The sequence below is a fragment of the Bos grunniens genome, chromosome 13, assembly GCF_055505025.1.
Source record: "Bos grunniens cultivar Pamir isolate PY7600 chromosome 13, Bosgru_T2T1.0, whole genome shotgun sequence".
In the NCBI taxonomy this organism is placed as follows: Eukaryota; Metazoa; Chordata; class Mammalia; order Artiodactyla; family Bovidae; genus Bos; species Bos grunniens.
The window spans coordinates 54,803,953-54,825,128 of NC_141177.1; the positions used below are offsets into that span (position 1 = coordinate 54,803,953).

Consider the following 21,176-nt stretch of genomic DNA (forward strand, 5'->3'; position numbering starts at 1 on the left):
AATATTTCACATTAAGGGTTACTCTTGGTGTTGTCTGAACAAATGTGTAATAATGTGTATCCACCATTGCTGTATCACACAAGGTAGTTTCACTGCCCTAAAAATCCTCTGTTCTGCATCTGTTCATACATCTCTCTCCCCTAATGCCTAGCAACTAATAATCTTTTTATTGACTCCATAGTTTTGCCTTTTCCAGAATGCCATATAGTTGGAATCATAAATATATAGCTTGGTTTCTTTCACTTAGCAATATGAATTTAGGCGTGTGTGCTCAGTCATGTCCAACTCTTCGAGACCCCATTGACTGTAGCCTTCCAGGCTCCATGGGATTCCCCAGGCAAGAATACTGGAGTGGGTAGCCATTTCCTCTTCCAGGGAGATCTTCCCAATCCAGAGATCAAACCCAAGTCTCCTACATCTCCTGCATTGGCAAGTGAATTCTTTTCCACTGTACCACCTGGGAAGCCCGTATGAATTTAAGTTTCTTCCGTTTCTTTTCATGGCTTGATAGCTCATTTTTTCAGTACTGAATATTATTCCATTGTCTGGATATACTACAGTCTGTTTATTCATTAACCTACTGAAAGAGAACTTAATTTCAAATTTTGGCAATTATGAATAAGCTTCTGTAAACATCCATGTGCAGGTTCCATTATGGCTGTAAGTTTCAGTTCATTTGAGTAAATGCCAAGGAGCTTGATTGCTGGATTATATGATAAGAGCATATTTCATTTTGCAAGAAACAGCCAAATTGCCTTCCAAACTGTGCCATTTTGCATTCCCACTGAATGAGAGCTGCTGTTATTTTACATTCTTGCCATTTGGTATTGTCAGTGTTTTGGATTTTGACCATTTTGATAAGTAGGTAGTGGTATCTTATTATTGTCTTAATTTGCATTTCCTTTATAATAATAGATGATTTTGAGCATCTTTTCAATACCTTTGCTCTTTTGCCAAATATCACCTTTTTTTTTGTATTTATGTAGGTTTATTTATGGGCTATTTATTCAGTTATATGGGTCTAATCTATTCTTGTACCAATAGCATACTGTTTTAATTAGTGTAACTTTCTAGTAAGTCAAAGTTAGGTAGTGTCAGCTCTTCGACTTGGTTTTTTTCACCAATATTGTGTCAACTAATCTGTATCTTTTGCCTCTCCATATAAATTTCAGAATCAGTTTGTTGATATCCATAAAATTGTTTGCTGGGATTTTGATTGAGATTGTATTAAACACATAGATCAAGTTGGGAAGAACTAGCATTCTTGTAATATTGAGCCTTCCTATCCAGGAACATAGAATATTTCTCCATTTATTTTGTTCCTCTCTGGTATCTCTCATGACAGTTTTCTCATTTTACTCATATATATCTTGTACATATTTTGTTAGAATTATACTTAAACATTTTGTTTGGGGGAGTGTTAATGTAAATGGGACGGTTTCCCTGGTGGCTCACATAATAAAGAACCTGCCTGCAATGAAGGAGACCTGGGTTCCATCCCTGAGTCAGGAAGATTCCCTGGAGAAGGGAATGGCAACTCACTCCAGTATCCTTGCTTGGTGAATTCCATGGACAGAGGAGCCTGGCAGGCTACAGTCCATGGGGTCACAAAGAGTTGGACACAACTGAGCAACTAACACACACACAATGTAAATGATAATATATTTTTCATTTTTAATTTCACTTGCTCATTGCTAATATGTGGGAAAGCTGTTGACTTTTGTATGTTAACTTTGTATCTTGTAAACTTCCTATAATCACTTATTAGTTCCAAGTATATTTTTGTCAATTCCTTCAAATTTTCTACATGGATAATCATGTCATTTGGGAACAAAGACAGTTTTATTTCCTCTTTCCAAATCTATATAACTTTTGTTTCTTTTTCTTGTCTTATTGTATTATTTAGGACTTTGTTCAATAAGATGTTAAAGCAATGCTGAGAAAGATATCCTTTCCTTGTTCCTGATCTTAGAGGGAAAACTTTAAGTTTATCACTGCTAAGTATGATGTTAGCTGTAGGGTTTTGAGGATATTCTTTATCAAGCTGGGGAAGTTTACCTCTGAGCCCTAGTTTACTGAGAGGTTTTTTTTTTTTTTTATCATGAATGGGTGTTGAATTTTGTCTAATTCCTTCTCTGCATATATTGATATGATCATGTGATTTTTTTCTGTAGCTTTCTGATATGATGAAATACATTAGTTAATTTTTGAATGTGTAAACAGCCTGGGATAAATCCAACTTGGGCATAGTATATAATTCTTTTTATATCTGTTGTATTCTATTTGTTAATATTTTGTTGAGGATTTTTATATCTATGTTCACAAGAGATATCAGTCTGTAGTTTCCTTTTCTAATAATATCCTTGTCTGGTTTTGACATTAGAGCAATGCTAGCTTCAAAGAATGAGTTAGGAAGTCTTCTGTTTCTGTTTTCTGGAAAAGGCTGTTGAGAATTGGTGTACTTTCTTCTGTAAATGTTCAGTAGAATTCATCAGTGACTCCCACCTACCTTCTGACTTCTCTCAAGATTTTTTCTTTATCACACATTCAAGATTTTTTTCTTTACTCTATGTTCATAGCATAGAGTAAAGTAAACTATTTACAATAGCCAACCATCTAGAAAACAACCTAAATGTCCAATGACAGATGGATGGATAAAGAAAATATATATACGCATGTATTCCAATAGTAATATTCCATATAATATGGAGTATTACTCAGCCATAAAAAGAATGAAATAGTGCCATTTGTAGCAACATGAATGGACCTAGAGACCATCGTGCTAAGTGATGTAAACCAGGAAGAGAAAGACAAGTATCATATGACACCACTTATTATATGTAGAATCTAAACGATGACACAAATGAACATATCTACAAAACAGAAGCAGACTTACAGACACAGAGAATCTATTTATGGTTGCCAAGGAGGCAGGGCGGGGGGGAGGGACGGATTGGGAGTTTGGGATTAGCAGATGCAAGCTATTATACACAGAATGGATAAACAACAAGGTCCTACTGTATAGCCCAGGGCACTCTATTCAGTATCTTATAATAAACCTTAATGGAAAAATAGGAAAAATACTTTTTTAAAAAAAGATTTTTTTCCTTTGTCTTTGATCTTCTGAAGTTTAACAATAATATTCCTAAGTGTAGTTTGTTTGTTTGTTTGTTTGTTTTTGTGGGGTTTTTTGGTGTGTGGTTTTGTGGTGGGGGCTGATTTTAGGGTTTTGTAGGTAGGGGGATTTGTCTGGTTTGATAGTCTCTGAGCTTTCTAGATCTATGTTTTGTGCCTGACACTAAATTTGGAGAAATTCTCAGTCATTGTTTCTTCAAACATTGCTTCTGTTTTTTCTTTTTTTCTCTCTTTTTTCTATTCCCATTATGCCTATGTTACATGTTTTGTAGCTGTCCCGCAGTTCTTGCATATTCCATTCTGGTTTTATTTGCAGTCTTTTTTTTCTCTTTGCTTTTCAATTTTAGGAGTTTCTGTTGTCACATCCTCAAGCTCAGAGATTCCTTCCTCAGCCATGTCCAGTCAACTGATGGAATCATCAAAGGCATTCTTCATTTGTCTTACAGTGTTTTTGATCTCTAGAGTTTTTGATTCTTTCTTAGAATTTCCATCTCTCTGTTTATGTTATTCATCTGTTCCTTTATATAATTAACCTTTCCATTAATGCCCTTAGGATAAAAATCATTGCTTCTATTGTTGCTGTTTGTTTGTTTGCTTTCTGGTCTGATTTAGTTCCAACACTCCTTACATGTCTGACTCTGGCTCTGATGCTTGTTCAACTGAACTGTATCTTTAAACTGTTTCTCACTTTGAGGAAACCTTGTAATTTCAAGGTGGACATGATGTACTGTATAAAAGGAACTGTGCTGAATGGGCTTTTAGCAGTGAGGCGGTGAGGTGAGCATTGGGGCATTTGATAGTCCCGTGTGAGGTCTCACTATTTCAGAAGCCTATGGCCTTAGGCTGTGAATTTTACAGCACTTCTCAGGGATTCCCCCTTTTAGGTGAGACAGAATAGATGGAGGGGGCTGGAGTTGGCATTTCCCTTCCTGCAAGTAGGTTATGCTCTGATTCAACCTCAACTGTTTAGGCTCTGGTAAAATATTTTCTCCTGAAGGCAGCCTTGTTCAGAAGCACAGAATGCTCTGCTGTATCTCTACAAACACATCTCTAAAGAATACTGAGAATGAGCTTCAATGTCGCATGGATTTGAGGTCTCAATCACAGCTTTGCAAGTGTTTAATCTTGATGAGCTTTGTCTTCCTCATCAAAATGTAGCTAATACTACCCAGGTTATAGGATCACAGTGAAGGTTTAAAAGATGTCATTTAGAGCAAGAACCCAGAGCCATGCCTGATGCAGAGGAGGCACTGGGTGAGTAAATGATCTTCTTCCTTTGCCTTCTCCTATAAAAGGTATTGGTTGGTTGGTGGGTTTTTAAATAAATTTCATTTATTTATTTGTAAATTATGGCTGCACTGGGTCTTCGTTGTGGCTCACGGGCTTTCTCTAGTTACAGCACACGGAGGCTTCTCTAGTTGCAGTGCTTGGGTTCTTTAGTTGCCCTGTGGTGTGTGGGATCTTAGTTCTTCAAACAGGGATCAAACCCACATCCCCTGCATTTGAAGGTGGATTCTTAACCACTGGACAACCAGGGAAGTCCCAAGGCATCGATTTTAAGTCCCTAACGGTAAAAGGTTATATCCCATGTCTTTGCCTCTAAAGCTCTCTCTCACTCCCATCACCAAACCTTTTCCTTTGAACGATCAGGGGTTTGGGTTCTGTGGAAGGACGGTATTTGCTCCCTGCCTCAATCACATCAACCTATGGCCATTTCTCCTGACTCCTTCCAAAATGGCAGCAGGTACCTCGTCCTGAACTCACCCAGCAGCGGACGGGGACGGAGCCCTGGGCACAGACTGTGCTTGGCTTCTGCTCTCCATTGGGATCCCCTGGTGGGGCCTTTTAGCAAAGGGACCTGAGTCTGCAGCTCCCAGTAGAGAGCCAGGAAGAGTGTTCGACATCCCACATGGCTTGGGAGGATAAAAGCCCACGTACGAATGAGGGGATGTGATACCTACAGCCCAGTGTACCCCTCTCTGCATTCCTGGGGACTATAGGCTTTCTCACGTGTGTCTAATTGTCTAGAAAGAATATTTGCAGCCGAGTCCCATTAGCCTTGAGTTTCCTCCGTAGCTCATTAGAATGTCATCTAACTATCTCAACAACAGCTGTTTCCATATTGACACTTCCTTTCCAGGATTACAAAGATCCACTGGGGGATTTCGTGGGAATGCAAGGCTTCTGCAAGATGAGATAAAAGGGACACATCAGGCGTAGTGTTTCATAATTAGTTATCACCACTCTGAGGCTTCTGTAGCTGCTGCAATGCTGCTAGGCTCACAAAAGGAAGTAACACATGTGTATATGCGTGAGCATTCATACACACAAACACAACCCAACACTGAGGGAAAGAGTTCAAAAGGTGAGATCAAGACTTCCCTGGCAGCCCAGTGGTTAAGACGCCACACTTTCACTGCAGGGGGTGTGGGTTCAGCCCCTGATGGGAAAACTGAGATCCCACATGCCATGCAGCATAGCCAAAAAAAAAAAAGGTGAGATCACTCAAAAGCATGAATGACCCTTCAGGACTGGCTCCAGAATTGATGGCAGTGCCTTTGCTGATGTGTTTGTCTTTTTCCTTTTGTCTGTCTATCCTCATCTTGTTTCAAAAGATGTACGGTGCTTCTTTCCGAGGTGTAGCTTAAAAGCTAGGCATTTTAAGCTATCGGCCATTTTCAACAGCCATTTCAATAGCATATTCATGGACAGAGAACCCGGTAACAAGACACTGAAAGAAAAGACACCAGAGGAAATGAAGCAGGTCTCCTGAAACATTTACTCATTGAATTAAATAACCCCAGTATCTGGACCCAAATCTGTCCATTCAGAAAGAGGTCTGGCAATCCGGCTCTGCTTCCACAGCCAGCATCTGCAGTCAGCATTCCACGCACACCTTCTCAGGGCCATGAATGCCCTTCTAATTACCACTCACTACCCCCAGGCCTTATCTGGCTCAAATTATCTTGAACATTGCTCTTTCTCTTGGCAGTTTCTCATTTTTATCAAAATTATACGTGTGCATGGCAATTTTCATAGCATTTTAAGGTTGAAGAATACTGGACGATTTATAAACACAAACAGCAGGCTCCATTTCCACTTCTTTTCATCTCTTGAGTCCCTCTCCCCAGGGGGGCCATGGACATTTTCTTTCAACTGTTGCTTCTGGTAGTTAATGCCAGATTTCTCGATCATCTGTTTATACTGTGATTTCTTAATCACTCAATTTTGGGCATTTTATGCTGCCACCCTGAGAGATGAGGCTTAGAATTTACTTCAGTTGTTACTCCACATCCCTACAGGCTCACACATCTCCTTTCCTATTTTCTCAAAGTATCTATATCACAGTTTAAATCAAAATTCACTTTTATTATGACTATCAAGGTATTGTTTACAGCTGACAACTATTGTATAGTGTCATTACATAGCCTGGATTTTCCAACTTTATGTTTTTCCAGGAATTAATAGTTGCCTTATTTAATTATTCGCTCACTTAATATTCTGTTATGCCCATCAAGTATTTTTCTCTAAGATCTTCAATAGAGCTGTGTCTCTCCTTTCAATTTGGCAAATTCATTTTTTGCCACTCACTCTATTCTTTTTTCTTTTTTTTTGAGGCATCCTTCCTAGATCCCTCCATCCTCCTACACCAATTCAACTAGCTCTCTTAAGTCTCCTAAATGATTGTCTTCTTGAGGCTCCCTTTTCTTCACCATTATTCTGGGAATCTCTTTGCACCTGTCCTGTGATTCATTCTCCTTTTCTTGGAACTCAGGTTCTCCTCTTTGTAGGTTTAACTTTCTTTTCCTGGAGATCATCTTCCAGTAAGCTCCTGAGAAAAAGTCCATAAGAAGTAAATTTTTGTGTTCTTGAATGTCTTCCCTCACACTTGACTAATAACTTGTCTAGTGGTTATGTGTCTGCTGTTGAAATCCAGACCTACATTTCCAAGCTTGACTTCCCTCTTTAGTTTCAGATCAAAACGTTCATACACCAAAAATTCTGTACATTCAGAGCTATGCTTATCATCTTCCAAATCTCCCCCCGTCTCCTGTGTACTTACCTGAACTTATAGGACCTTTCTTCCTCTAGCCCCTCAGTAGAGAGGAACACTATTCTTCCTTCCAGCATTTATAACTTGCCAATATCATGTATTCAACCTTTCACCATCATTCTAGCTCTGGAGTTAATCATCACTCATTTGGACAATTGTGTTGACATTGTAGCTGCTCTCCTTGTCTCTACACACCTTGACTCTCCATTCTACCCTTCATCCTTTATCCCTCAAGTTAAAAATATTCAGGAAGGTAGTATCATTCCTTTCAAAAACAACTTTTAATGACTCTTTCTTGCAAATCAAATAAGATCTAGAATATATTCTTCTATAGCATTAAAGTCAGAATATGGTCTCATTGTCATTTGTGACCACCTTGTTCTCACACATGTGATTCACTGTCTCCTTCAAGTTTCACAACAGTCTATTATCTGTGTTCATGCTATAGGGGTTTAAAATTCAAATAGTATAGGATATGCAAGCAGACAGTAATAGAATCCCCTACTCATCCTCATTTAAATCTAAGGATTTGCCCACTGAAAATATTTTTTCTCATTTTGGCCATGATTTGATATTGAGAAAACATTTGGCATTTTGACTTACAGGAGTCCTCTAAGGCACACTCAAGATAAGCCACATTCCTAAAATGTGTCACCCAACTTCCTAATAGATTCAAACGTTTTCTTTCCTCTTCTAGGGCAAATACAGACAATGTGGCTTATTACAGAGACACCTGGGTAAATGGGCACTTACCCTTGGAGTGACACACTCCTGGGCACAGGAAAGAAAGCAAGCCGATGGCCCAAGAGAAAACCATCCCTTTCTGCGGTACCAAAGATATCACTTAAACCAAGATGAACCTTTCTCCTATTGAAGAAAAGTGCATGTTAAACTTCTCCTCTCTGGGAAAAGGAAGCATGGAAATTAGTAGCAGATTTAAGAGTGGGTCATTTACCACCCAATGCTTAACTGAAATTTGACAGCTAAAAGATAAATCAAAAGTCAACCTCCATTGACTGTTTGGAAGTACACTACATATATATTCAGCTAATCCTGGGTGGTCAATACCACAGATAAGGACATTATTTATCTGTCCATTCTAGGTGCAATTACACAGTTTAACCAGTACAAACAGCACTTCATAAATATCGCAGATCAATGCTAGTTATCAAAATCCATCCACAACCGATAGCACATGAAAAAGGGTTTTGCAAAATGGCCTTGAAAGCCAATCTAAATGACCAGTCCCACACAGGTCAGCTTATTGACTTCTTAATCACACAGGCATCCTGGCAACCTTATTGATTCCTCAGGACCTGGCCGTGACATCACTCCTAACAGCACATGCACTCAGCCATTATTGCCATGCAGAAAAGCCATCATTCCACGCTGCGGCCATCGATTGCCTGACTTAGTCTCATGCTGGGAAGGGCAAGTGAAGCTCTGATGAGGAGGCAGGGGGCAAATCATACCCAGGTTCCATGTGAAGAATTTTCCTGTGGAGGAATAAGATCCATCAGCTGCTTGCAATCCAGGAGCTCTGCCTTTTCCCTCTTTCCCTGGGTGACTAGTTGAAATAATCCTGCCAGCATGTTGATGAGTCCTTTATTTGATGTCCATGAAGCAAGGGTTGCTAAGACAGAATATGGACTAATCCTCCACATAAGCCATTAATATCTTCCACTTGACATTCTCTTCCCCTTGATCACTATCATAAAGATTAAATGGGATTCTGGGATGCTTGGTTAGTAAGCAAGGTTTCCATCAGCAAAATGCTATGTTTTCTTCCCGGTCCTGGAAGACTGAGATCTGTTCTTTTGTGATGGGATGTGTGTCTTTGAATTGATGGAGATAGAGGGTCTTACTCTGGACTAACTAATTCTGTACCCAAACGAAACATCCTCAAGAGGGAGTTCTCAAAATCTTTTTATCCCACCAAAAAAAGTGGGGCTTAGCTGGATGACCTTTAGGGAATTCAGATGGATGAAACGTGGCCATCAGAGCAGGATATTGTATGAAGAGGGAGAGAAGTAGATGGTGAGGCCCAGGAAGGCTGTTGTGGTAACAGGAAAACAGAGTGTGTGTGTGTGTGATTTACAAAAACCTTTCACAAACATGATTTCATTTTCTCTTGACGGGTAGGTGTTCAGTAACCTTCCAGGTGCCAGGTCAGGTATAAGGTCAGCATTCTTTCACTTCCCCAGAGACCCTCATCAAGGACAGGAACTGAGTTTTAGGGACAAAAGAAAACTCTTCCAATAAGCAAAAGGTTTCTTATGTCCTCAATTCTAGGCACATCTAGGAGAGTGTAACAGTTCATCAACTGTGAGGCCACTTACCGCGGACCCCAGACAGGTGACTCCACTTCTTCCTACCTTAGTTTCTTCATCCAGGGAAAACAAGGGTACCTATTTGATAAGGTGTTGTTTGAATTAAGGAAAGGACTGTATTAAAAAAAAAAAAAAAAAAAAAACCTTTAGAAGAGTTCCTGAAATAGACAACATTGGTTTAGACAAGGGTAAGGTTAGTGTGGAGTTTGGTATGAAATACAAGTAGAGCACAGACAATGTCATTGTCACCTCAGAAGCAAATAATAGATTCATCTTCGTCCACCAAACCTTTCCCAGCAAGGATGAGTGGGAGTCAAACTGAAGGATTCGGGTTATACTTCTTTTCTTTGCCTGGATGGTCATGGAAAAAAATCTGTTCCATGAAGCCCAGGACAGAGCCCAACTAGATAAAAGAAGCTTGCAACAGAAAGAGAGGAAAAGGGGTAGGGGGAAGAAGGGAAGGAAAAATTCATCTGCTTACTCAAGCTAGCTACCATCCTACCCACTGCTTCTTCCAAATGCCATAGGAGGAGGGAAGGTCTGTCCAAAGCTGGGTAATGACTACCATGCCTAGCACCAGGGTAAACCTTAGTTCCAACCAAGAGAAACCAAAACTCCTGCACGGGGACCTGTAGATAATCCCACGGGCTCTGGGCACATGAGGTCCAGGGACACCAGTGTTGCTCCACATCTTGGTTCTGTTCTTTGGGATATTGGGTTTCATGTTTGGCCTAAATTCCAGCCACTTTTCAAACAGAAAATTACAACTGTCGGCAGTATTTCTGTTTGCATAGCCTCAGTCACAGCTTACTCTAATATGATGTGACAAGAATCACCCAAGTTAGCTGAGTTAGGAGCTGGTGGAAAAGGTGCTGGAATGTTGAAGAAAGACAGGGCTTCCCTCCCGCCTGCTGGAGGGATTTTCCAAATCGGTTAGGAATGTGTTGCCTTCCTGTGTTTGGGTGCATCTCAGCTGATCGATTCTCTCACCCATTTTACGTGACAGTCGTTAAAAACTCCACACTTCATTCAAGAGTCAGAGCTGGATGATGCTGGACGTGGGGAAGGTGGGACAGGTCAAGTCAAAACAGTTTCTCTCTGGGTCAGACAGGGGTTTAAACCCAGTCTTGTCCTCGCAGGACGCCTGTGCATTCCTGGAAGTCCCTGCCCACCTCCCCACCCCCACCTTACCCACTGCTAGGGATTTCTCACTGCAGTTCCCAGGCACAAGTGATACCTCTTAACTTTCCTGAACCCAATGCCAGCGTGTGGGGAAGGCGGACAGGGGCGGTTCTGCCATCAGTGATTCTCTAACACCAGGCAGGTCCTAGTCTACCTGGAGACAGCATCGTTTCCCGTGCGTTGAGGGCTCAGTCCTACAAGCCTTCCCCACCCCCAATTTCAGACACTAATTGCAAGTCCAGGTTGTCATGACCAGATGGCTGTAAATCAGATCTTCTTTGGGAGTTTGGTTCATTTGCTAGAGCAGCTTACAGAACTCAGAAACATTTTGGTTACTAGATGACCAATTGATTATTAAAGGATACAACTCAGGAACAGTCAGATGGAAGAGAAGCATGGGACAAACTATGAGTGCACCCATCTCCCGTACATCTCCAACCGGAAGCTCTTCAAACTCCAGACTACTGAGGTTTTATGGATGCTTCATTACATAGTCAGGATTAATTACGTCATCAGCCCTTGGTGATTGATTCAACCTCCAGCCCCACCTCTCCCCAGAAGTCAGGGAGTAGGGCTGAAATTTGCAGCCCTCCAGTCACAGGCTGGGTTCCTCAGGTGACCAGCCCCATTCTTAGGTGTCCTAGGGACTTTCCAAACTTCACCTTACGAATATAGCAAAAGTTCCTCTATCACTCTCACTGGTTAGAAAATTCCAAGAGTGTTAAGAGTTTTGTGCCAGGAAAGGAGACTAAGACCAAATGTATATACTTTTTTATTTTTTAATAATTGTATTTGTTTATTTATGGCTGTGCTGGGTCTTCACTACTGCATGGGCTTTTCTCTAGTTGCGGCGACAGGAGGCTACTTTATCGCAGTGTGCAAGCTTTTCATTGAGGTGGCTTCTCTTGTGGAACAGGGGCTTGAGGGCATGCAGGCTTCAGAAGCTACAGCTCCCGGGCTCTAGAGCGCAGACTCAGTAGTTGTGGTACTGGTTGCTTCACGGCACGTGGGATCCTCCCTGATCAGGGATTGAACCCATGTCTCCTGTGTTGGCAGGCAGATTCTTTACCACTGAGCCCTCAAAGGGAAGCCCTCAAAGGCATATTTTTTTACTAAAGATCACAATATCTAACTCTCTCCCAGGTGGTCACATAAATCCCTCTCTTTGCCCCCAGCCTCCATCTGCCTTCCTCCACACAACACGCTAAGCACCTGGGATGAGCCAAGGCTGTGGGATGGGAGTGACCGCCTTCCTTTTGCTTCCAGCGGCTGCTCCAGGCGCCCCCCTTTCCCGGTCACCTTCCCTGCGGGCACCCCACAGCCAGTCCCTTCCCCAGGTCTGAGTTGAGGGACAAATGGCGCCCCCTTCACTCTCATCCTCCTGCCTGGACAGCCTGAAGGGAAAGTCAACTGAGGGCTTCAGAACCTCCCTCGCAAACCCTTGAGGGGGGTTGGAAGAAGGTGGCTCCTGCTGCCTTGAAACCACAGATAAAACTTAGCAAGAGCCCTTTCGCATCCTCCTCAACAGACAAGAAATAATGGCTTGAGGTGGACGTTGGGAGAAGCACCTCAACTGCCCGCTTTCTGTTGTCCTGTTTCCCCAATCATAGTCCACCTTTCACCAGAGAAAGGATGCAAGTGGCCAAAAAGGCCAGGGCTGATGTTTCTCAGATGGACTCTGTCCTTCTTTCTGGAAGGGCACTTCAGCTCACCTTTTTGACACTTAGCTCACCGCCTTCTGCCCCGACCCCAGACTCACAGTGACCTCAGGCTGCCCTCTGACCCCTCCCCTCCCCCACAGCATGCCCTCAGTCACCTCCCTCAGACACTCTCCGTCCTATAACCCCTTCTCTTTGTGTTCTGCCAAATGAACAAAATCATGCTGTGCGAATGAACTGACTTGAGTGCCAGTAAATTACAGTCAGTGGTGAGACTGGCATTCACGTGCCCCTGCTGCTGCTGCTGCTGCTAAGTCGCTTCAGTCATGTCCAACTCCGTGCAACCCCACCAGGCTCCCCCGTCCCTGGGATGCTCCAGGCAAGAATACTGGAGTGGGTTGCCATTTCCTTCTCCAACGCATGAAAGTGAAAAGTGAAAGTGAAGTCGCTCAGTCGACTCCTAGCAACCCCATGGACTGCAACCTACCAGGCTCCTCTGTCCATGGGATTTTCCAGGCAAGAGTACTGGAGTGGGTTGTTGTGCCCCTGCCGAGGGCCAAAAAGGACTGGCCTCACAAATGGTAACTGCAGGCCCTGGGCCAGGAGCCGGGATAAGCCCTTGGTTCTAGTGTGTCAGGCTCACTCTGGGCAGGAGGGTACAGATCAGTCCCCATTCTGTGCCCAGTGTTCTCCCAGGACTCACTCGTGGCACACTCCCACAGCTGCCATGCAGGTGCCCTCATGGTCAGTGGCCTGACGTGGAAGTCAGCATCGTACCCAGGCACGCACATCACCCCAGGTGACCTTCCCTCCAGCCTCCCACTTAGCTGTGCTGTTAGGAAATGCTTTCCCCCAGACAGGCCATCATTCCCTGACCCCCCTGTCTCTCCCCCTGCTATCCCTGACCATGAACTCCCATTTGATTGGATACATCTCACTTCATTGATTTTCCTGAAATATCGCTTGATTGATTCCCATGCATTTTCATTCCAGAGTTTGAATGTGAATACTTCTCACTAACACGGGAAGGAAATATTCAGAATGAACAACTAAAGAGCGCCACCAGCCTAGAGTGGGTGCTGTGCTCCCAGAGGCTCCCAGACTCAAGAATGGAGGTCTATCATCTCCATACCATTTCCCAGCAGGGCTCACTGATACCCTGATGGGGCAAGATTCTCCCAGTCTGTCCCCTGTGCATTAGGCTGCTGCTCCCTGGAGGCAAAGGGAACCCTATCATCCACCACCCTGGCAAAAACATGCTCTAAGTAATACAGCTGCTTGATGGTATCAGCAGGGGATTGGTTCCTGGACCAATCCCAGTATCTGTGAATGCCACATACATAAGTTCCACCAATTGCAGGTCAAAGCCTGTCTCCAGGTTGGTTGAATCTACTGATGGGGGTGGGGGTAGCCAGCTGTACCCCATTTCAAAGGCTTAGCTCCAAGGGGCATCAAAGCAGTGGTTCCAGAGACACTAGCAGTGCTCCGTCTAACCCCATTTCCTGTATTAACATTCTCTCTTTTTCAAAGACAGTGGTCTTCCCATTCCTCTGCTGGGCACTGTGGATACATCTCTTTTTTAGATTTCCAAAGTGCTATAATCGGATAAAGTCCTCTGCAGTAGGTGAGAGTACAAGGGACCAAGTCAGGCCCTGAAATCAGCCAAATTGACTTTGGTTTTCATCTTAGCTCTGACAGTTCTAGCTGTGCTACCTTGGTCAACTTATTAACCCTCTCTGGGCCCTACTTTCATCAATTGTAAAACATGGATGTTTGTATATGCTCAGTCATGTCTGACTCTTTGCAACCTCATAGACTGTAGCCTGCCAGGCTCCTCTGTCCATGGGACTTCCCAGGCAAGAATACTGGGAAATGGGTAGCCATTTCTTTCTCCAGGGGATCTTCCCGACCTACCCAGGGGTCAAATCCAAGTCCCTTGTGTCTCTTGCATCAGCAGGTAGATTCTTTACCACTGAGATAATGAAACTTAATTCTGCCACGGAGACAAGTCATCAGTAACCTTCTAGCATGTTCCCTGGCAATGGCCGAGCATTCACTAAATATCAGTTACCCTCACCTCTCTAAAGTGGTCATATCTGCTAAGGTATGGGTTATATCCACTCCCAAGAAACATATTTGTATTCTAACAGTGTAACAATAGTCTTCTGAAAATAAATATATTAGATTCAATAATTAATTAAAACATGTAAATCTCAAACACCTAGAGTAAGACCGTCAGAAAGATAATTTTGAACAAGTTGAACTTTAAGAGCCTTCAAACCTCTCTGAGGTTTGAGGTTCAAACCTCCTACTCTGTGGGGACTGGGGAGGATTCTCTATTAGCTGGGAGGAGGCGCCAGTGCTGATATGAGAAATGATCCTGCCCCACACCCTACCCCTAGGGGAGGGGGGTAGAATGTGTGGGGCTCAAATGTGTGGGAGTCTGGCCAAGGGTTATTTTTTTTTTGTTTCCATTAACATTCTCTTCTATATGTATTTTAACTTTAATCAAAGGCATATGTTTTTGTTTTATTTGCACTTAGTTCATCAAAGTGTCTCTTATGATCTGAACTATGCTGCAAAGACTTGAGCTCTGCATCGAAACCTTCATTAATACCCCTGGGAAACAGGAAGTTGCATTTAGTCAAATATAAATAAATCCAGCTCCCAGGGGCTTTGCCCTGGCCTGGGTCAGGAAGAGACGGTGACTTCTCTGTTGATCTGATCCATGGCCCCCCTCTCAAGCTGCACTTGCAAACAGAAATCCCAGGGCTCTGGCCAGATCAGGGTTTTGAAAATGTGCCTCTCCTTTGTTCAAAACCATTGTGGAATCAACAAGGAAGAGAGACTTGATTTGGCCAGGTTACTGGGTAGCATTCCAGATGCATTTCCACCAGGCAGTGCAGAAAGGAAATGAGAAAGAGGAAGAAGAGTTAGCCTAAACCACCTCGCCAAAGACTCTGTGCAGGTCATGCTGGAGAACTTTCCATCTCCCCCCACCCCGTCTACCCCCACCCCTTCCCTCTCACCCTCTCACTAACTCTCCAACTGCACATATGGAACCCATTACGAACAAAGCCCGATTGTTGTATATTTGGAATTTCCCACATCAACTTGATGCTTTCTTTAACTGCCTCTTAATGTGTGTCTGAGTTGGGTGACCAGACCCACGTCTCCATTCCCCCACCCTCACCCCCAGGAACACCCTCCTTCTAAGAGTGTTTTCCGGATTCATTTTCAAGCAGTGTAAAATTCCACTTTTTTCCCCTCTGCACCCCACCCCCACTTCCCATCAGATTCTTAGAATAAACAGAACTTTCTTTTCCATCGTTTTCAATAAACGGGTCTGTAGAGAATAAATAAAAGTTGGTTCCCAAAACATAAGAGTGATATTAGGCAAACACCCAAAAGCCTGGGATTTTTACAAAGGAAATGGCATCCCTTTCATAAAACGCCGCAACAGAGAGAGCAGCGGAGGCAAAAATTAGTTAAAAAGAAAAAAACCCTAAAATACCTCCAATCCTAGAAGCCCCTTACTTGTTTTTCCTGTTGAGTAATTTTGTCTGCTATCGAAATAAGCAGGTTTAGGGAGGAGTAGGGATGAGGGCAGTCTCATAAGTGAACAATATGTCAGAAACAAAATATTACAGGACACTTAAATTTTTAGAGCATGTGTGCCCTCGGTCAGAGAAGCTTGTCTGATGTAGAATTACACCATCTGATTAGAGAAGAATATACAAATGTGATGGGTGAGTCTGAGCGTAGATAGTCCTTTTCAGAGCCTTGTAAAATCAAACATAATTTCTTCATGTTTATTGGCACACATAAAAATCAATGCTCTGTAACACAAACATTTAAATGAGGAGATGCCAAATGGGAGTCTGTCTGGTGTATTTGATTTGATTCATCTGAACCATGTGATACAAACATTTTCTCCTTTCTTCCCTCAGACTTCCTCTTTGTGGATGCCATTCACATATATAATTAACTGTATGCCTACATTTGTTTTCTATCTGTTGGAAAGCAGGAAGAAAAAAATATGCACGTCTGACGCTCAGGGTCATACGTATAATTTATGACTACAAAGAGGGACTCCCCCTCAAGTCCCCACTGTGTTATGCCACTGCCCTTCAAATATTTTCCCTGTGTCCAGAAGAGAGTGAAATCAGAATGCAGAATTGCACATTAATCTCTGCACCAGATGATGATATTCCAAATAGTCTTTTTAAGGTGAGCATGTGACCTACTGTACGGCCGAGGGGCTTTGGAGTCACGTGACAGAGTGAATAATACGTCTGATAGGGTTTCCATTAGACAACTGACCTGGTTACCGTCTGGAGCCGCGGGAAGCAAAGTTGACATTTCAGGATCACTCCCCCCAGAAGCGTCACTCACTGGCCCACTCCTGGGACGTGCAGCCTCACCGAGGGACCGACAGGCAGGGGCAGGCAGGAGGGAGTGGGGCTGAGCTGCGGGAGGCGCGCTGAAGTTGCAGAACTTGGGCTCATTTTTTTTCTTCCCCATCCCCCACCTCCAGACACACCACATCTTGACTCATACGGTCGAAAGAAAAAAAAAAAAACCCTCTTTCAGTTATTTGATATTTGGGAAACCTCCAGGAGACCATAACTTAGTTTTGAGGACGCCTCCGTCTCTCCCTTTGCTGGGAACAGATACACACACACACACACTCTCACTCACACTCACGCAGACACACTCACCCACGGCTCTACACCATGGTGGTTCAAGCTGCAGTGGCTCCAAATAGATCCCAGAGACTCCTACTGAAAATTCCGTATGGATCTCTGAGAAGACGCAGTGTGGAGAGGGTAAGCAACGTGGCGGGCTGTTTGCTTTTCACCGGAGCAATTGCTCCAAAGAAAAGGAGAGGCTTCTTTTCATTGTACATAGCATCCCTTCTGGAAGTCATGTTTTCCTAAAAAAAATTCAAATTCCTGGGACTGGAGAAATCTATAGTATATGCAATTTTATTCTTAACAGATAATGATAAGAAATTTGAAGCAAATTCTGGTCGGCTGTGCATGGAGGTGGGAGCTGTTAGAGATGAAAGATGAAAGATTGGGGTAGGGATTGCCCTCTGGAAAGAGGATGGAAGATGCGGGTGCTTGCTGAGGAGAGCTTTGGGCTGTAAAATCTGCTTTCCTCTCTGGTGAAACAGATCCATTAGTGCAGCAGGGCTGCAAATTCCCTGTCCTTTTCTGGGTGACAGTGTCTTCAAAGGAGGTGATAAAGACAGAAGGAGCTGTGATGCTTGGAGGGTTTAAATGATGCACTTGGTTGATTACAATCCCCTCTGTTGTTTCGTTGTTGTTTCAAATACCTTGCTATCATTCAGGTTTGTTTTTTTTTTTTAACATTATGGATGGTGGCTCTGTTAATTTTCTGAAAACATGCTTACTTTACGGTAGCGCCTGGCAGAGAAGATGCTGTAAAACAATAACAGGGATTTGTCCTTCTCTGGAGTGACTAATACAGTTTGGGGGAATGACTGTCGTTAATGCAAATCTGGTCATATTTGGGATGTAGGGGGCTCATGCATGTGGGGGCAGTGCCTGTATCCACACATGGGGGGGTCTCAGAAACACCCAAAATCTGTTTGCATCATGGCAGGCCCCTCCGTGAGCTGTGGATGTCTACTTAGACGTTTTAGGTTAAGGTGTAATCTTAAATCAATAAGGCAAAGAGGATCACAAACTGCTCTCATGATAGATCAGCGAACCTGCTGCATCTTATAAAGGGGAGCAGCATCTAATTCAAGTGACTTTTTCTGGTTTGTATACTGACTACTCAGTAATTTTTAAATTTAAGGAAAACATGATTTAAGTTTTAAAAGTAGGAGGGGCAATCTAGACTTCCAGAGGGAGTTGATCTCCTGACTTTCTACGAGTTACATTTTTTTCTGCCGTTTGAGTAACAATGAAAAAACTTCACTTCCTTTTCTTACTGTGTGTAGGTCTTTCTTCTGAGACATATTTCTTGGGCTGCATATGAGGGTCATCAACTTAAATGTATTCAGTGTCTAATATGTGCTCTCTTTTATACCAAGAGCTTTAGATTATAGGACCAAATGTTATAGCAAAATTTACAAATTAACTGTTATGTTTACAAATGTAGCTTATCTTGAACGTGATTTTGGGTTCCAGTGAAAATTTTTTGACCTGTATCATAATTAAGTTTATATAATGTGTTCTGTTCATGAAAACTCACATGCAAATGCGAGTTGCCCACACCAGAGCTGTACCACATGACAAAACTAACGTGAGCATTATCCTGCACATACACACACAAAATCCTCAGTAACCTATTTAACCATAAGAATCTCCAGATGGAGGTGTAATGAATCACGTATGTTTCATAAGTCCAGATGTATGCAGGCACCGTTTCTGTTATTTGTTTAAGAAAAGCTGACAATATATGAACACGGTGTCACATATGAAGCTTGTCTACTGCATGTGTTGGTGTACACTGACATTCCAGACACAGACCTATGTCCTGCCTTTGGACACATCAGTGTCGCCAGGGCCTCAGGAGTCTAATCTGAAAGCTTCTGGGCCCTTAAGAGAAGCATGTCCATCAGTGGAGCATCAAATGTCCTATTAATCTCCATGGCCAGCTGTGAAGTGGAGGGGTCCGAGACCCCATCACTCACAAGAGGAGCCCCTTTATGTTCCTATGAGGCTCCGTACTCACCCTCCACCATGGGGGAGGGGGAGCCTAACTGGAACGTATGATGTCATGTCGATTTCAATTGGATAGTTTATGCCATTGTTGGTTTTATGACAACTTTCAGAATCAGCATCATATATTTATATAAAAAGGGGGCAGGAAAGGCTAGAGGTGGCATCTACTTTCAGGGCAAACACTGAGAACCAGTGCTCTTTTCCTGGGACTCCCTGAATTCAAGAAGTGATAGCTTTCTTGGTTACATCAGCAGTTTACATGGTGCCAGACATCAGTGATTTCCATGGCCTCGTGATATTTAATGGCGATAAAACCTTGCATTTCTACACCTTTGCCCGGTGCACTTTGTAGGGAGGCACAGAGAATTGGGCTTATTTATTGCCCTTGCCCTGTATGAACAGGGAAACCAAGACATGCAGAGGTTTAATCTTCCCTCTGAAGACATACAGTCAAGGACAGAGCAGGACTTCAATCAGGGACCTGATATATTACATCCCTGCCATCGAGTCCATATTTCATCACCTTTGCTCCCTGAAAGAGCTTTGACATTGCAACCTGGCCCTGAGAGATGGGCTGTACCCAGCTTGTCACTAGTACTTCACAGAAAAGTAAACTTACCAAAGACAGAGATTCTGGCGACCAAAGAGAACCCATGACCTCGTACACTGACAGTCATGCGTTGTTCAGGATTAAGAACAGGGGCTTCTGTTTTCCAACTGCTAGAAGTTGAGGTGAAAAAACAGGAATGCACATTTCTAACTCTGCTACTTTGACAGCCATCAAATCCTGAATTACAAAAACACTCAGACTGGGAGACCAAGCCTGGTTCTTGTTCATGTTTTCACAGACTGCCATCAGCCCATCACCATGCTATGCAGAGTGGAAAAAGATATCTAAAATGCCTGTGTTTGGTAATATAGCAGAGATTAGGGATCTGGGGTTTATATAAACGAAACAGTTATAAAGCATACAATAGTCATACAATCCAGCTACAGTTAACTAATGGAGATGTGTGTGTGCTAAGTCACTTCAGTCGTGTCTGACTCTTTGCAACCCTATGGACTGTAGCCCACCTGGCTCCTCTGTCCATGGAATTTCCCAAGCAAGAATACTGGAGTGGGTTGCCATGCCCTCCTCCAGCGTATCTTCCTGTCCCGAGGAGTGAACCCGCATCTCTTAAGTCTCCTGCATTTGCAGGCAAGTTCTTTACCACTAGCACCACCTGGGAAACCCAAAGTGGAAGCTCTAGTTACTCAATAGTGTCCAACTCTTTGCAACCCCACGAACTGTAGCCCACCAGGCTCTTCTGCCCATGGAATTCTCCAGGCAAGAATACAGGAGTGGGTAGCCATTCCCTTCTCCCTGGTGGCTCAGATGGTAAAGAATCCATCTGCAATGTAGCAGACCCGGGTTCAGTCTCTGGGTCAGGAAGATCCCCTGGAGCAAGGAATGGCTATCCACTCCAGTATTCTTGAGTCACAGCTCATAGGGTCACAAAGAGTCAGACATGGCTTAGTGACTAACACGCATACACTGGAAACTAGAAATGAAGATGATTCAGGTGCAGAAGGAAGCAAGGCACACTGTCCCAAGAAAGAAGAGCCTCACTCTCCACTAACTGTGTGACTTTGGCAGTGACTCAGGCTGTCTCAGCCTGGTTTATTCATCTGCACTATCTACTTTCAAAGATGGCTGTTAAGGATTAGAGGTGATGTATGTAAGACCCTACCATGATACCTGGCATGTAGAAAGGAGGCAACCATTAATGATGGGCATATTTTTATTTTATTGAATTAGAGTTGACTTACAGTGCTGTGTTAATTTCTGCTGTGCAACAAAGTGATTCTTTTCCATTGTGGTTTATCCCAGTGTTTTGAATATAGTTCCCTGTGCTATATAGCAGGGCCTTGTTGTCCATCCATTCTAGATGTAATAGTTCACATCTACTAATCCCAAACTCCCAATCCATCCCTTCCCACCACATCCCCTTGACAACCGCAAGTCTACCCTTCTGTCTGTGAGTCTGTTTTGTAGATAAGTTCATTTGTGTCTTATTTTAAATTCCACGTATAAGTGATAACGTATGGCATTTGTCTTTCTCTTTGACTTCTTCAC

General features: G+C 43.1%; 1 protein-coding gene and 1 long non-coding RNA gene across 5 annotated transcripts in view; one reads left to right on the forward strand and one right to left on the reverse strand.

The window, feature by feature from the left end:
- Window positions 1-21,176, forward strand: part of FRMD4A (FERM domain containing 4A) — a 521,947-nt gene that overhangs the window by 131,678 nt on the left and 369,093 nt on the right. For 2 of the 4 annotated variants that reach the window (XM_086334273.1, XM_086334271.1), the window contains exon 1: window positions 16,619-17,188. The exons of the other annotated variants lie outside the window; for them this stretch is intronic. In XM_086334273.1, coding sequence (XP_086190399.1) covers window positions 17,096-17,188 — 93 coding nt within the window. In that variant the 5' untranslated portion in view covers window positions 16,619-17,095. Of the gene's footprint in view, window positions 1-16,618; window positions 17,189-21,176 lie in introns of those variants that run through there. 4 annotated transcript variants of the gene reach the window in all.
- Window positions 11,458-16,889, reverse strand: LOC147361018 (uncharacterized). Its single transcript, XR_015139651.1, has 2 exons — window positions 16,683-16,889; window positions 11,458-11,745 (listed from the first exon to the last, which is right to left on the reverse strand). It is a non-coding gene; the product is annotated as an uncharacterized LOC147361018 (long non-coding RNA).